Source organism: Recurvomyces mirabilis, assembly GCF_035927965.1.
Source record: "Recurvomyces mirabilis strain CCFEE 5264 chromosome Unknown scaffold_41, whole genome shotgun sequence".
NCBI lineage: Eukaryota > Fungi > Ascomycota > Dothideomycetes > Mycosphaerellales > Teratosphaeriaceae > Recurvomyces > Recurvomyces mirabilis.
In genome coordinates this window covers 17866-31639 of record NW_027041975.1, presented here as the reverse complement: position 1 = coordinate 31639, position 13774 = coordinate 17866, and the positions used below count along the sequence as shown (strand labels likewise).

The 13774-nt window shown below is 54.1% G+C and overlaps 6 protein-coding genes across 6 annotated transcripts; 5 read left to right on the top strand and 1 right to left on the bottom strand.

Annotated features, from left to right (window-relative positions):
- Positions 1-2347: 2347 nt before the first annotated feature.
- LTS14_010366 (uncharacterized protein) lies at positions 2348-2799 on the top strand (the record flags this gene model as incomplete). Its single annotated transcript, XM_064843042.1, has 3 exons — positions 2348-2462; positions 2590-2625; positions 2681-2799. The coding sequence occupies 3 exons, from the start codon at positions 2348-2350 to the stop codon at positions 2797-2799; spliced, it is 270 nt and encodes an 89-aa protein (XP_064689346.1).
- A 451-nt stretch (positions 2800-3250) lies between these two features.
- Positions 3251-4621, top strand: LTS14_010365 (uncharacterized protein; the record flags this gene model as incomplete). Its single annotated transcript, XM_064843041.1, has 5 exons — positions 3251-3281; positions 3427-3812; positions 3859-4098; positions 4149-4346; positions 4409-4621. 5 exons carry the CDS (start codon positions 3251-3253, stop codon positions 4619-4621), a joined length of 1068 nt encoding a protein of 355 aa, XP_064689345.1.
- Positions 4622-7708: 3087 nt separating this feature from the next.
- On the top strand, positions 7709-8319 carry SMC5_4 (Structural maintenance of chromosomes protein 5; the record flags this gene model as incomplete). Its single annotated transcript, XM_064843040.1, has 3 exons — positions 7709-7981; positions 8036-8203; positions 8227-8319. The coding sequence occupies 3 exons, from the start codon at positions 7709-7711 to the stop codon at positions 8317-8319; spliced, it is 534 nt and encodes a 177-aa protein (XP_064689344.1).
- Positions 8320-8558: 239 nt separating this feature from the next.
- Positions 8559-9692, top strand: SMC5_3 (Structural maintenance of chromosomes protein 5; the record flags this gene model as incomplete). Its single annotated transcript, XM_064843039.1, is given in 2 exon segments — positions 8559-8704; positions 8717-9692. 2 exon segments carry the CDS (start codon positions 8559-8561, stop codon positions 9690-9692), a joined length of 1122 nt encoding a protein of 373 aa, XP_064689343.1.
- Positions 9693-10186: 494 nt separating this feature from the next.
- Positions 10187-11613, top strand: SMC5_2 (Structural maintenance of chromosomes protein 5; the record flags this gene model as incomplete). The annotated part of the gene is made up of 3 exons (XM_064843038.1): positions 10187-10340; positions 10463-11160; positions 11227-11613. The coding sequence occupies 3 exons, from the start codon at positions 10187-10189 to the stop codon at positions 11611-11613; spliced, it is 1239 nt and encodes a 412-aa protein (XP_064689342.1).
- Positions 11614-11731: 118 nt separating this feature from the next.
- On the bottom strand, positions 11732-12699 carry LTS14_010361 (uncharacterized protein; the record flags this gene model as incomplete). Its single annotated transcript, XM_064843037.1, has 2 exons — positions 11732-12291; positions 12414-12699. 2 exons carry the CDS (start codon positions 12697-12699, stop codon positions 11732-11734), a joined length of 846 nt encoding a protein of 281 aa, XP_064689341.1.
- Between the last annotated feature and the right edge of the window lie 1075 nt (positions 12700-13774).

Sequence of the window (13774 nt, the reverse complement as noted above, 5' to 3'; positions counted from 1 at the left end):
GCTGACTTCGTCGGCCATATTTGAGGTGCTCTTTCAGCAAACCCCTACAACAGCGGAAGAGCATCAAGCTTGACAGCGCGGTGCCGGGTCCTGCTGACGGCCCGAGGGAGTGCCCGTAGGCTCGGGACTACCGTAATACGCCGCGACTACACATAGATCACCGCACATACATCGCTCGAACTATGCGAAGGGTCTTGAGTGGTGTATAGTGAGCAAGTGTGTATCTCCTGACGCTCTGCTACCCCAATATACTAAGCTGCGTTGACAGAAGCCGCCCAATAAGCCGCCATCTGGGGCTCACATCCCAACAACAGTCTTCCCGGGTCGCTACCAAACGAACTATGGGATCCGGTCCTTTCAATGCTCTCGGAAAGGGACCTCTTGCGACTTGCCCAGGTCTGTCGACGCTCTAGACACTTCATCAGCTCCGAGTCTTCAGCGACCCGACAGCAACTATTTCTGACCAGCGACCTGGACGTTCCCGCAATTGCTTGCGAATCCTCGTCTTACAACGGTCTGCTCATGTTCTGGATCGATATATCGTGGATGCTATGTCTCTTGCCTCACCGCTTTTTACACAGCCTAGGAGAATCAATGTTTAGAGAGATGACACTCTCCAACCCGCCGAGCCGGGCTGTGGAGATACGTCGTCGATACCTGACACGCTATGTGAACCTCCATGTTCGGCACACCTACAGCGTACGAGTCGTCGAAATTATGGGCGAGCTCTTGGCCAGGAGCTTCAGGGATCTCTCAGGCCTCGAAGGAATCACTATCGAGGTTTTGGACCAGCCTATACAACATCAAAGCCACAGTGTATAGGTCGCGCCCAAGTCTGCTGTGCGATCATCCCCGCCGATGACTCGGTACGAGACCGAACAGCTCTGCACGAACAGGTCCGACACAATCTTCCCATTGAGGCTGCTAGGATTGTCCTACTGCTCTCCGTATCGTGATACGCAAGCTACCTCGAGCATCGTTACGCAGCTTTGATTGCATTCTTTACGATCGTGTCAGTCGCTCTTTCCGCAATGCAGGTCATCTCTAGGATTGCTAATGTACCGGAGAGCGTCAAGGTAACAGCATGTGGATTTTCGATTCCGTCACTGGTTTCGCTCGTTGGCAGCTGTTTCGTTTTCTCGCCGGATGTCTTAGATTAACTTATACTTGTGGAACTGCTTGTGTGTCATCGCGAAGAGTCGTGCAAGGAAGGATAGAGAGTCGCCAGTCCGCAAGCGAGAGGACGTTGCGCGCTACGTCTACACGTCGTCTCCGCGGCAACTTCTTAGCAATCTGTTGGCACGAGGCTGAACTCGAATAGGATATGCTACTCTTGCAAACCATCTTGTCCTGCATTATGCCGCTCGAAACAGAGGGCGAGTACACTAGAGTTAAGACTCATGTCGCAAAAGGCCTGCGACTATTCCAAGACCTCGACCGACGCTTGCTCATTGGAACACCGACTGCCTCCTATCAATTTATGCGACCTCACTTCGTCCATCTGCATACACTTAATTGTCTTTGCGTACTCCAGCAGGACCGCCGCTATGCGCCATCACCCATTTTCCTTCACAACCATGCCTATGTATTAGGGGTGGCCCTTCGCAACGTAGCTCAGATAAGTGTGTAACAGCGTGACTACGTTAGTAAGTACTTAGTGTGGCTTCTTCTCAGAGGACCACTTGCACTTACGTGAGCTTCTGCGGTAGCAAGTCGGTATAGACACATCTCGATCCCGTAGCCTGGCAAATGCTGCAGGCAGGGCGAACGCTATCACACTTTACCTTGCGAATGCGACAGGACTGACATGCATTCTTGCGTCTCGACGTCTCTATCCGTCGAGGATGATCAGACTTTGGACCCACGTCGAGCTTCCCCCGTTTGGGTGGCCCGTCTTCAGCAGGACTCGGAGATCTAGAAGCGCATCGAGGCGACGTATGGGTATTGTACACCGCGTCGTATGCTTCAAGGACCTTGGGGAGAGGAGTGGTTGCCCCGGGTCAGCACCATCTACGAAGTATTTATGACTACAAAGCGTCACCTCTCACAGGTCTCCAAATCGGAAGATTTCCAACCCCACATCTGCCGTCTGCACAGACCCTGCTCGCTGAGAGAGGATTATCTTGGCGGCGATCCACCGCTGCATCCCGAGATGAAACTGCAAACCAGCCTTCGGGGAAAACGACAGTTCCCCGATCAACTCGCCAACTGAAGGCCTTGGGTATCTTATGGACGATCAATACGATCAATCTTTCGTATATGAGTCGCCTGCATCCGCCGTGTGCTTGAACAAATGTGAATAACGGCATACTGTTTTGACTGCAACTCTATCAACGCCTCTCAAGACATGGCCCTGAAGCGCCCCAAATACTTTCAGAAGCATGGCGTCGCCAACCGCCTCGAGAAGCGCGCTCTGCTCATCGCTGTCAACTGTGTGGCAGCCTTGTCCATCTTCTTCTTTGGTAGGCTCCACACCACTGCAAGGCGTGTTTCGTGCTGTGGCTGATCGCTAACGATATCCAGGATACGATCAGGGCGGGTCCCCATCCACGCTGGTTCATCTCCTAGCCACTGACTAAGTTATTTCAGGAGTAATGGGTGGCGTGAACACGGCTCGCAACTATGGTAACACAAGTGTAGATTCATCTACCCGAGACGGCGATGGCTGACGTCTTGGTAGCTCAACTGATGGGGTTCGGCCATTTCGATGAAGCCGATGGGTTGGTCAAAGTCGACCGTCCGCTTCTACAGGGCGGCATTGTGAGCAAACACACGACTTCAGCGCAAGCTCAGAGCTAATTGCTATCGTCAGGTCGCTGTCTACTATTTGCCCGGTACCCTCGTTGGTGCTCTCTGGGGCGGCTGGCTTGGAGACCGCTACGGTCGCATTGCAACAATAGGCATCGCCAGTGTATGGGCGATAGTGGGTGCTATTCTTCAGTGCTCGGCACAGAATGCCAATTGGATGTTCTGCGGTATACTGCTGTGTTTCGGCGACGCTGGCGATTCAAGCTGACTTTTGATAGCGCGTGTGTTCAACGGCATTGGAACGGGGATACTCAATGCTATCACGCCGGTCTGGGCTACCGAGACTGCCTCGCACACCTCGCGCGGCGCCTTTGGTACGGTGGAGAAATGGCAACGGACATGGCGGGAACATTCTGCTGACGCCGACTAGTATCCATCGAATTTACGCTCAATATCTTCGGAGTCGTTGTCGCTTACTGGATTGAGTACGGTACATCTTTCTATGGCGATGGGACATCGAGCTTCGTCTGGAGGTGAGCACTCCGGCAGTATTGACCCGGTATCGCGGAGCTGACAACGACAACAGGTTTCCCATCGCTTTCCAGATCGTACCTCTCATTGGTCAGTGGCAGCTTTAACCCGTTCTCGCCGTTCTTGCATCGAGCTGACACGACTTAGGCCTCTTCATCGTTGTGTGGTTCATGCCCGAGAGCCCAAGATGGCTCGTCAAGGTCGGCAGAGACGAGGAAGCACGCTTCATTCTGGGCCGGCTGCGCGGCGAAGAGGACGGTATTGCCGATGCCGAATTCCAAGATATTCAGAACGTTGTCAGACTGGAGCATGACAATTCGCAGTCGACCAGCTATTTCGCCATGTTCTTCGGCATCAAGCAGGGCAAACTGCACACCGCCCGACGGGTGCAGCTGGTGATCTGGTTACAGATCCTACAAGAGTGGATTGGCATTGCGGGCATCACGATTTATGGTCCTGAAATATTCACAATTGCTGGCATCGCAGCCGCCGACCGTCAGTGGGTCAGTGGGCTCAACAACATCACATACATGGTACGTAAAGCCCGGAACGGCTGCGGAAATGACTAACAGTGTGAAGCTTGCCACCCTGATCTGTGTGTTCACCTTAGACCGCATCGGCCGACGCTGGACACTATACTGGGGTGCGGTAGGACAGGGTATCTGCTGCTTTTGTGCTGGTGGTTTGTCGTATGCGACACAGATCGCCACTGGATCGCATAAGACGCACGTTGGCGGAGCAGCCGTGTTCTTTGTATATCTCTACACTGCCATCTTCGGCGCGACGTGGCTTACTGTGCCGTGGCTCTACCCTGCAGAGGTATGTCTTCTGGTGTGGATCGTATCAGAACATCGACTGACAGAGCCCAGATCTTCCCATTGCAGGTTCGCGCCAAGGGTAACGCATGGGGTGTCGTGGGATGGAGCATTGGTAATGGCTGGTGTGTGCTCTTGCTGCCGACCATCTTCGCCGCGCTCAATGAGAAGACGTTGTACATCTTCGGTGGGGTCAACGTCCTCTCAATACTTGTCGTATGGGCCTTGTACCCAGAGACCAACCAGCGCACGGTAAGCTTCTAGAGGACCCGAGTGTGAAATTTTGATGGCTAACAATGACTGATTTGCAATAGCTTGAGGAGATGAACTTGGTCTTTGCATCGGACAGCATCTGGAACTGGGAAGCCGAGAAGAACTTTGCTCGTCTGGCGGAGCAGAACCCGAATTTGGTGCAGGCGGCGAGGGCTGGAAGCTTGACGATCGATCCAGAGACTGGACTCCCGGCTGTCGGACACAAGCAGAGTGGCGAGCGGCGCATGAGCTTGATCGCGGAGAAGCAGGTCTAAGACTGCTAAGGGAGGACTAGCCCTCGTTGTTGGCGAGAACGTTTGGGATATGTGATCTGACTCACGGTATGGCAGTGCGGTAGCCTACGTGCAAGAATCTGATGGTCTCGCAACGAGAGGCAGCCTCTTTTGATCGGCCAGGTCAATCCACAGCAGTACTTCTCAGCCAGCAGATCCGCGGTAGCCTTTCCAACTTCCGCTGCCTTACATACTACGCACCCAGATGCTTCCTCCAATGCGCTTGACTTTGGGCTGCGACACGACTTGATCATGTCTGCTCCGACCGCCAGATTATGAGATGGTGACGAAAGCAGTGGCGGGGTGAAGGGCAGATCGGTCTCTTGTCATACGCACCACAATAACAGTTCGTCTTAGGGCAGTGCTGCTCCCGTCTTGTGTGTGAAGGTCGTGGCGCCGCGTCGACTAGCCTTGCAGCCTTTCTTTCTACGCAACGCCCGAACAAACGCTGACCTACGAACACCGGTTCAACATAGGCATTCACAGAATCGGGATAGACTATCGTGGCAACTAGCACCATCTACTTTGCTCCCACGTACTGTACAGCACTTGGCTATCAGTCCGTCGACCCTGTCGGTATCAGGACCTCATCGGTATGCAGCGGTCCACACCAACCAAAATTGTCGCATCGACACTGCTCGTATCTAGGACAACTACTCGGATTAGTGAGTTCCGGCTGTATATGATTACAACGCACTCACTGTACTGCAGTCATTCCGAAGATGATGTGCCACAACTTCTCGAAAACCAGAGCCACCCCGAAGTCGTTAGTCCACGTCGTTCTACCAGCCCACCACATCATTCGCTTATAGTCCTCGCGCCGTCGAGCTCGGATCCGATCACGACTGACAGCGAACTGAGCGCAACACACAGCACCAATGACTTCGGGAACTTCTCAAGGTGAAACGTTGAAGATTTCCATATACACGTCGGCATAGTCTCTCCCTGCTTCCAGCAGCTTCATATCCAGATCGGTGGCCGCAAACGGGTGAACAGCTACTGGACAAGACGAAGAGAGCCTGCAGCGCAAATTGACAAAGCTATAAGCATCTTTGGCAGCGGTGCGAAAATTGCGTATAGTGTTCGGTTGGTTATTGTACTTAGACAGGATATCGTTATGCCATTGATCCCCGCAGCATGGACGAAGAAGGTGTACCTGGGAAGTATATCGTAGTGATCAAGGATGTAGGATAAGTACGCGGCAGCCTTACGTCCCCTCCGCAACTTCGGCAGCAGGTATCGGGATTCGGGCTTTACGTCTGTGCTGCATATGAACGCGGTGATGTCGCTGAGTATGATCGGCGATGAATATCTTAGCATTGGTCGTGATACCCACAGGCTAGCGTCGAGGTCGCCAACCCAGCGGACGTCGGCATGCCGGGTTTTAAGTATAACAAGTGCTTTCTGAGTGCTGTCGGTCTCAGCTAGGATGTTGAGATGAGGTTGGCTAGCGGGGGTCTTCAGTCCCCAGATTGCACTCTTGATGCTAGGGTAGGTCTACTATAGCAAGGCAGTACCTGCAATGCTGAACAGTAATAGACTAGCGGCTGACACCCGATTCCTTCTGCCAGCGCGTCTGGGATAATGTGTTCGCAAGTAGAAGGCCATATAAAGCAGGTGCGAGCATTGGATCCTCGTTGCACGTTTATGCACTATCCAAGTGTCGAATCAAGTTGCGCGTGACGTTCCACTTGCATATCATTCGAGCTAAGTTCTGGTGTAGAGATTCACGGACTTGACCGTGGTGTCCGATTCGCCAAGGCGTTGGAATAAACGGAGCTCAATTGCTATAGTCAGAGAAAGCAACAGGCGTAAGGGAGAAGGCTACGGCCGCCTTAGGGGTTGAGAGAACCTAGGGTGCTCAGCCTCAACGTTGCAAAAGCTACCCAGGTCACCGTCGCAAGTGTTCATCCTGATGCCAAGGGCCAAGACTGCTGCTTTGCTAGTGCTTCCTTCGTGCCCTTTCGTTCTTGGTAGTGGACAATGTGGAGCAAAAGGGCAGGTTCCAGCGTCGAAGTCTATTCACAACCAAGTCGAGCCCGAGTAGCGTCGCAGGTCTACTTGTATGAGATGCTCATTGTTATCTTCTGCAGCATATCTCTAGTAGTAGGATACTGCGGCATTAGCTTTTGCGGGGTTGCCTCCTGCACCGTAGGTTTCTGTAGGTTTCTGGAGCGTCAGATCCTGTGTGCAGTCAAAACAGGGCTTCGTGCATAGCGGGTACGCCCACTTCAGGCAACGAGCTCACATAAACGTTCAGTGGGAGTCCATCCAAGCGATTTGCTAAACACGTGTCAATCACACTTTTCAACGGGCTTGCGCAAACACAGCTCGGCATTCCACGGAGACGCCCATCACGACCTCAAGGCGGGGCTGCGGAGTTGATCTGTGTGGTAGAGGGTGCGACAAGTCCTCTACGGCACGTACTAGGTGATTTGTTGCTAATGCATTCTAGCCAAGTCGTCGCCACCGGCGGCTAGTCTTCGTCTTGAAGGAGACAAGGGCAGTAGCAAGACCTTACGACGCTGACAGTCCTCCGATCCTTACTGTTCTCCTTGACCGTGTTTCTGCGCCGACCTAGATAGCGTGAAAAGAAGCACCACCAGAAATCCTTTAGCCAGCTCGCCTATAGCTTGGTCCGTGAACTCCTAGCATCCGAATAGGCGGGTAAGGTATCTTCGTCTAAGCCCAGATCGCTAGGTAGCATTGACTGCGACTCACTCGAGTCCATCGTGATGAAAGCTATCCTTACAGCCATGAGTGGTAGATTAGGGCATGCCGCCTTTCTGCGAGCTCTCAGCCTCACGTACACCCCTCGCATGTAGCTTTAGGCTAGCCTACCGCCTAGGCGTGCTACGTTCCGTCGCCAGAGCGTACGTCATTCACGAAGATTTCTTGTATGCATGTACTGTAGAGTAGAAGGTCAATTGAAAGCCACCTAGTTAAGGATCGCCCCACTTCCCGTCCCCGCGCGTGTGTTTCCTTAGCGCAAACGCGTCTCTGTCGCGAACCATTTGACATCGCCAAATCAACGATAAGCCAACGACATCACTCGTATTCACGCACACCATGGCACGTGGACAGGTGTCGCAGCGTCGCCGGCACACCGAAAATGAGATCGATGACGAAGATAGCGAGGTCTACGCGAGCACACCAAAGAACAAACGGCAGCGTGTGCAGCAGGACGAGGATCCTGAGGATGAAGAGGACGAGGACGGACTTGAAGAAGATAACGAGAATCGGCTCGAGCATGGATCGCAGTCTCCTGAAGGGTCGCTGCTGCCCGACAGCTTTCGGCGGTCTCCGCGAGGTGCATGCGTGCCGAGCCAACATCAGCCTGGAGTGAGTGGTGTCATGCCTTGAGCGATGGGAATCTAGGCTAATGGTCTCGAACAGTCTATTATCCGCGTGCGTCTCAAGAAGTTCGTCACATACAGTGCCGCTGAGTTTCACCCCGGCCTAAACCTGAATATGGTCATTGGCCCAAATGGCACTGGCAAGAGTACTCTGGTCTGCGCCATCTGTCTCGGTCTTGGCTGGGAGCGAAAGCACCTAGGTGGCCGAGTAAAGAGGACGACTTTGTCAAGAACGGCACCCTGCGCGCCGAGATTGAGATCGAACTAGCCGCAGACTGGGCACGGCACGCGGAGAACCCAGCCATCACGACGATCATCACGTAGAAAGGACATAGGTCCAAAGGTCAACAGGTCGACTTCCTGATTCACGGCAAGAAGAAGTCGAAGAAGGCCGTCGGGGACCTAACGCGCAGCTTCTCAATCCAAGTGGACAATCTGTGCCAATGTCTGCCTCAAGACAAAATCTCAGAATTCGCCAAGCTGTCACCGATCCAGTTATTGGCGGACATGTAACGCGCTGCTGCGCCGCCGCAGATGTGCGAGTGGCATGATCAGCTCATACCATGCGCAAGGAGCAAAAGTGGAAGCTGAACGAGCAGCAAGCCATCAATGACGAGCTCAAGGCAAAGGAAGACCGTCAGCAAGACCAGCGTGGGGACGTCGAGCGCCTGCGGGAGCGCCAGACTTGGCAGGCTCGCGTCGCTGCGCTGTAGAAGCTTAGGCCGTTTCCGCAATATCAGCTTCCCAAGAAGGTTTTCAAGGAGGCTAAAGATGAGCATAAGAAGGCTGAGAAAGACTTCGCGCGGCTACAGCGTCAAACGGAGCCAAATTTGCTGGCAGAGCGAGAGAAGGATGCCTACCTGAAGCGTAACGAGCAGGTCGTGCCGAAGTGCGCGAACATGGCCGAGAAGAGCGAGAACCAGGCAAGTAATATCAAGACTGCAATCGAGGCGAAAAAACAGCAGATCAAAGAGCTGGATGGGGAGACTGCGGCCGCGAAGAAACTCTCGGATAAAGCGAAGCAGGATATGCCCGGTCTGCAGCGGAACAAGACAGCTCTTGAGCGTGCTATTGAGGATAGGCCCGCAGACATCGACTTTCCGGCCTATAATGAGCGACTCCGGGAAGTGACGAGGCAGATTAGAGACATTGACCCTAGGCGTGAGGAGATTCGTCTAGAGATCGGGAGTCTAAGCCAGCACATCAAGCAGCGGGCCGCTATCATTGAGCAAGCAGAAGCCGAGAAGGCTAGCCTCAACACGCAAGCGGGCCAGCAGGCTAAAAAGCTCAAACGTGCCTCTCCGGAGGCGCACAGAGCCTGGGAATGGATCCAGAAGCATCCCGAACGCTTTCAGGGTGAGATCTACGGTCCTCCCATAGTCTCGTGCTCGGCAAGGGATCCGCGCTTTGCGCGACAGGTGGAAAGCGCGCTCGGTCAAGGCAAGATGATCGCGTTCACCGCCACTTCCCGGGATGACTACCGCGAGCTGGGGAAGGTGGTGCATGATGAGTTGAGGTTGGATCGGATCAATATCCGGCAGTCTGGCACGCCTCTAGCTAACTTCAGGGCGCCGTGCACGGACGAGCAGCTCCGCTCCTACGGCCTGAAAGGATGGATACTTGACCTTATCGAAGGGCCGGAGGCGTGCTGGCTATGCTGTGCGATAACCGCAGAATTCACGCTACGGGATATATGACGCGAGATCAGCTGGGGAACGCCGCGGTGGATGCCCTCAAAGGCCCACAGAGCCCAATCACGAGCTGGGTGACCAGCACGGAGAGCTTTCAGGTGTTGCGGCGGCGCGAGTCTGGAGAATACGCCACGTCAATGCGAGCGAATCAGCTTGGCCAAGCGAGATATGTCATAAGGGGTTGCCAATGGGGCAGGAAGGTAACTAGGCGTGGACGGTTGAGACTCAATGAGCGATTCGTTGATTGGCAGTAGGTAAAACCTATCGCTGACTCCTGTACTTGAGGTTGAGCACGAAGCTCCTAAGTACTCGGCACAAAGCCATCGCTATATACAAAGGAGATTCGTGTATGCTCTGTTTCTCTGTCCTGTCCGTACAGAGCATGCAGAGCATACAGAGCAGCAGAGCATCTCGCAGGACGCATCCTGCTCTGTAGTACGTAAACAACGGAGCAGTCTCAGCGGTACGCGCACGCGCGTAATCCTGAGTCTGTGACGTCCATGACAAGATACTTCACAGATGTGTCAGCGGCGCAGCATGAAGACGCGAATATGGAGGCAAGGGTTGAGACGGCGCAGCGCACGATCGAGGAATATCAGCAGACCAAGGCAGAGTTGAGTCGAGAATTCAAGGCAAAGGCGAGAGTCGCGAGAGGTTGGTGCAAGAGGACGCCGACATCAGAGAAGAAAAGAACACTAGGCAGAAGGCATTATCGCAAGACAATGCTCTGCCTACGAAATTCGAGAGTGCTGAAGACAAGCTAACCGAAGCGCCAGAGAAGATCAATGCGCTCGGAGCGACGAGAAGAGATGTCGCCGGAAGAGGTGATCGACTCACGGTGGAGAAGGGACAACTAGCAATCGACTATGGCAACGCGGTTGTGGCACTCCGCGACCTGATCGTGCAACACGTGGAGGCGCAGATTCTGGCCGTAGAAGCGAAGAACGACCTTGAGAAGCTAAAGGAGCATACGCAGGAGGAGAAGGAGTTGTTGGAGCTGAGGAGGGAAGTGGACACTTCCGTGCTGTTAAGGAGAAGGCGTTGGCGGACGGAGGCAAGCTCGGCGACATATGCAAGGGTATCGGCGAATCGATGGAGGAGGGTGATGTGCCTCCATGAGACGCATGATGAGGTCAAGGAGTGGGAGCCGGAGAGGCTCGAGCTGGAGATCGAAAGCATGCATGCCAAGCTCGAGATGAACGATGGTGCTGGTGGGCAGCAGATCCTGAAGGCATACGAGGACCGCGCGCACGCAATCGAAAAGCTGAGCAGGAGGAAAGAGGCAGTAGACGCTGGGCTCGAGGCGTTGGAAACGGACCTGACGGACATCCGGGAGCAGTGGGAGCCAAAGCTCGACCGTCTGATTGCCCAGATCAGCGAGGCGTTTGCGGAGAACATCGCGAAGATCCAGTGTGCGGGCGAGGTTTCTGTGCACAAGGATGAGGACTTTGAGCAGTGGGCGATTCCGATCAAGGTGAGGTTCAGTTACGTCCGCTCCAGCTCTCTTCTCTACCTTTCCATTCAGCCTGCTGACCACTAGAACAGAGAAAACGAAACTCTCCCTGTTTTAGACCATCGCAAGCAGTCCGGCGGTGAGCGCGCGGTCTCCACCATCTTCTACCTCATGGCCTTGCAGTCCCTCGCTCGCGCTCCTTTCCGCGTGGTCGATGAGATCAATCAGGGTATGGACCAGCGCAACGAGCGCTTGATGCACGCTCGGATGGTGGACATGGCGTATGCGGAGAGCAGCGCAAGTCAGTACTTCCTGATCACGCCAAGGTTGCTCAGCGGGCTGAAGTACCATGAGAACATGAAGGTGCATTGTATCGCTAGTGGAGAGCACATGCCAGACGACTACCGCGAGGTGGGTTTCGGCTTGCTGGCACAGAGGGTGTCGGCGGTCAGGAGCGCGCAGGCGGCTGCTTAGGAAATGATGAGGTATAGGAATGGAATCCTGCACTCGGACGATGCACACGTGTATGAATGTAGCATACCTACCCAGCCTTTGAAAAGCACTTGAAAGGAGCTTACGAGCGGTACCAACGTCAACACACTATCTCACTTGTCGTACCACCCAACTCGTGCACATCCGGGCCACCCAGCTCGTGTCTCTGCCCATTGACCGGCATCTCATGCGTTGCCTCCTCTCCAGCTAGCGGCTGCCGCTTCTCGTACTGCGGGAGTTCGTCGCGCCTGCTCGCTGCGCCATTATCATGATATCGATCCACCTGCTGTGTGAAGGGGGGGCTCGGTTGTTTCTGCCGCAATGCAGATCGCTTCCTACGTATGAACCAGATCAAGGCGCCCACCAGGATGCCAGCCGCTCCAAGGCCGATGCCGACACCAATCCCAGCCTTGGCGCGAGATGAGAGGCTACTACTCTGTTGTGCTGGCGCTGCATCGGGCGGCGATGCTGACGGTGAGAGCGTTGTCGCCGCTGACGGACTCGCGTTCGTGGATGTTGCGGCGGTGCTGCTCGCAGGGCTTGAAGTCGACGTTGTTAGAGCTGATGTACTCGCCGACGAAGAGTCGCCGGGCGTGCTCGAATCCGCTTCTAGGATGTTGAAGAAATGGCTGAAGCACCCGGGGGCTGGATCGTTGTCCCCTGTATCCGTCGAATTTGTAAGGTGGAAGTAGAACACTGCACACGCCTCATCAGCCCCGACTCTCACTCCTCGCTAGTGTACAACGCAAATGTTTGCACTCGGACGGATGGGAGGCTCTTACCAGTTCCATTGGCGAGGGCGAAATCCAGATTAGAGACCGTCCATGCATAAGTCGTGGGCACTGGGTATTGTCCCTTAAAGATCGCGGCGTATTCCCACGTGCTGGCGACTTGGTAGAGCCACAAACTCACCCCCACTGTAATGTACGTTTGCCATTCTAGGTTCACTTGTTGTCCGATGGTGTAGTTCGGATTGTTGATGTAGTCGGAAATTACACCAACAGCGGGTGGAGTAGTGAAGTAGTTCAGCGATGATACGTCTGAATATCCAGAAGCTATCAGCGCCATCGCAACGCTTTCGAAAGCCCAAGCCTGGCCAGGGCGACTCGATGTTCTTTGATGTTTTATAGCAAAGTGGGAAACTCGCAATGCTGGGCTGAGTTAAGGATTGCATAGCCTCACTACCATAGCCCAATCGAATCGCCCTTCCAATTAAATCCCTCAACCCCGCTCTAACCCAACATGGCACGAGAACCATAGGCCATGTTCTCATTACTAGGCCCAGGATAGTTTAGCCAAGAAGAGCCAAAGTTTGGACAGAGTGACCGACTAGAAACCATGAGTCAGATGTGCTTCAAACAGTCCTATCTTTGGATATGCTCTAGAGGGGCCAAATTGCTAGATACTAATCGAAGAAAGTAAGCTAGACTTTTAGCTAGTCTCTATTTGTATAGCGTGCAGAGCTATAGGCTATAATGCGTTCCTATATAAACGTACCTATACAATAGCTAGATAAGACTCGAGACCCGTAAGCCGCAAAACGTACTCTATATTACGTAAGAGACAGTTCTATGTACAGATAGTGTTAGTTACTGCTAGACCTAACGCTAGTTTTTAGCCCTGCTATAGCAATTCTAAGCTTAACGGCTTATAGTAACACATAGCTATTAGCTTATAAAATTCGTCGCGCCGAAACTGCGCCTCGATCGGGGCGCAGCCCGATCGGGTGAAGCGCGGTCCGGACGGGCTCAAGCGCCGGCCGCATCCGATCAAGCGTGAGGGGCCCGCCACCATTTCGACTTCACTCGCGACGCATACCTGACATCCTCGGCCCTGTTTGCTCGCAATGCGACTGCACGATCCTGTTGTCCGCCAGCATCGCGATCTTTGACCGCCGGCGACGCTGCACCTCCACAGCTGACGCATCCTGCGGGTGGGAGGGTGCGAGATGGGAGCCTGGCCATCGAAAATCGCCATCGTCCCGAGGACGCGGCCTCTACGACCGGAACAGCCAGCCTGCGCATTGCCAGGCTCCGCCGACCTTTCCTAATACTTGGCCCACGTATCACTGCAAGAGAGCGTTCTTTGAAAACGCCCTTCACCGGCCAACTGCCCATGGATCTGTGCCACGGCTGCGCAAGAC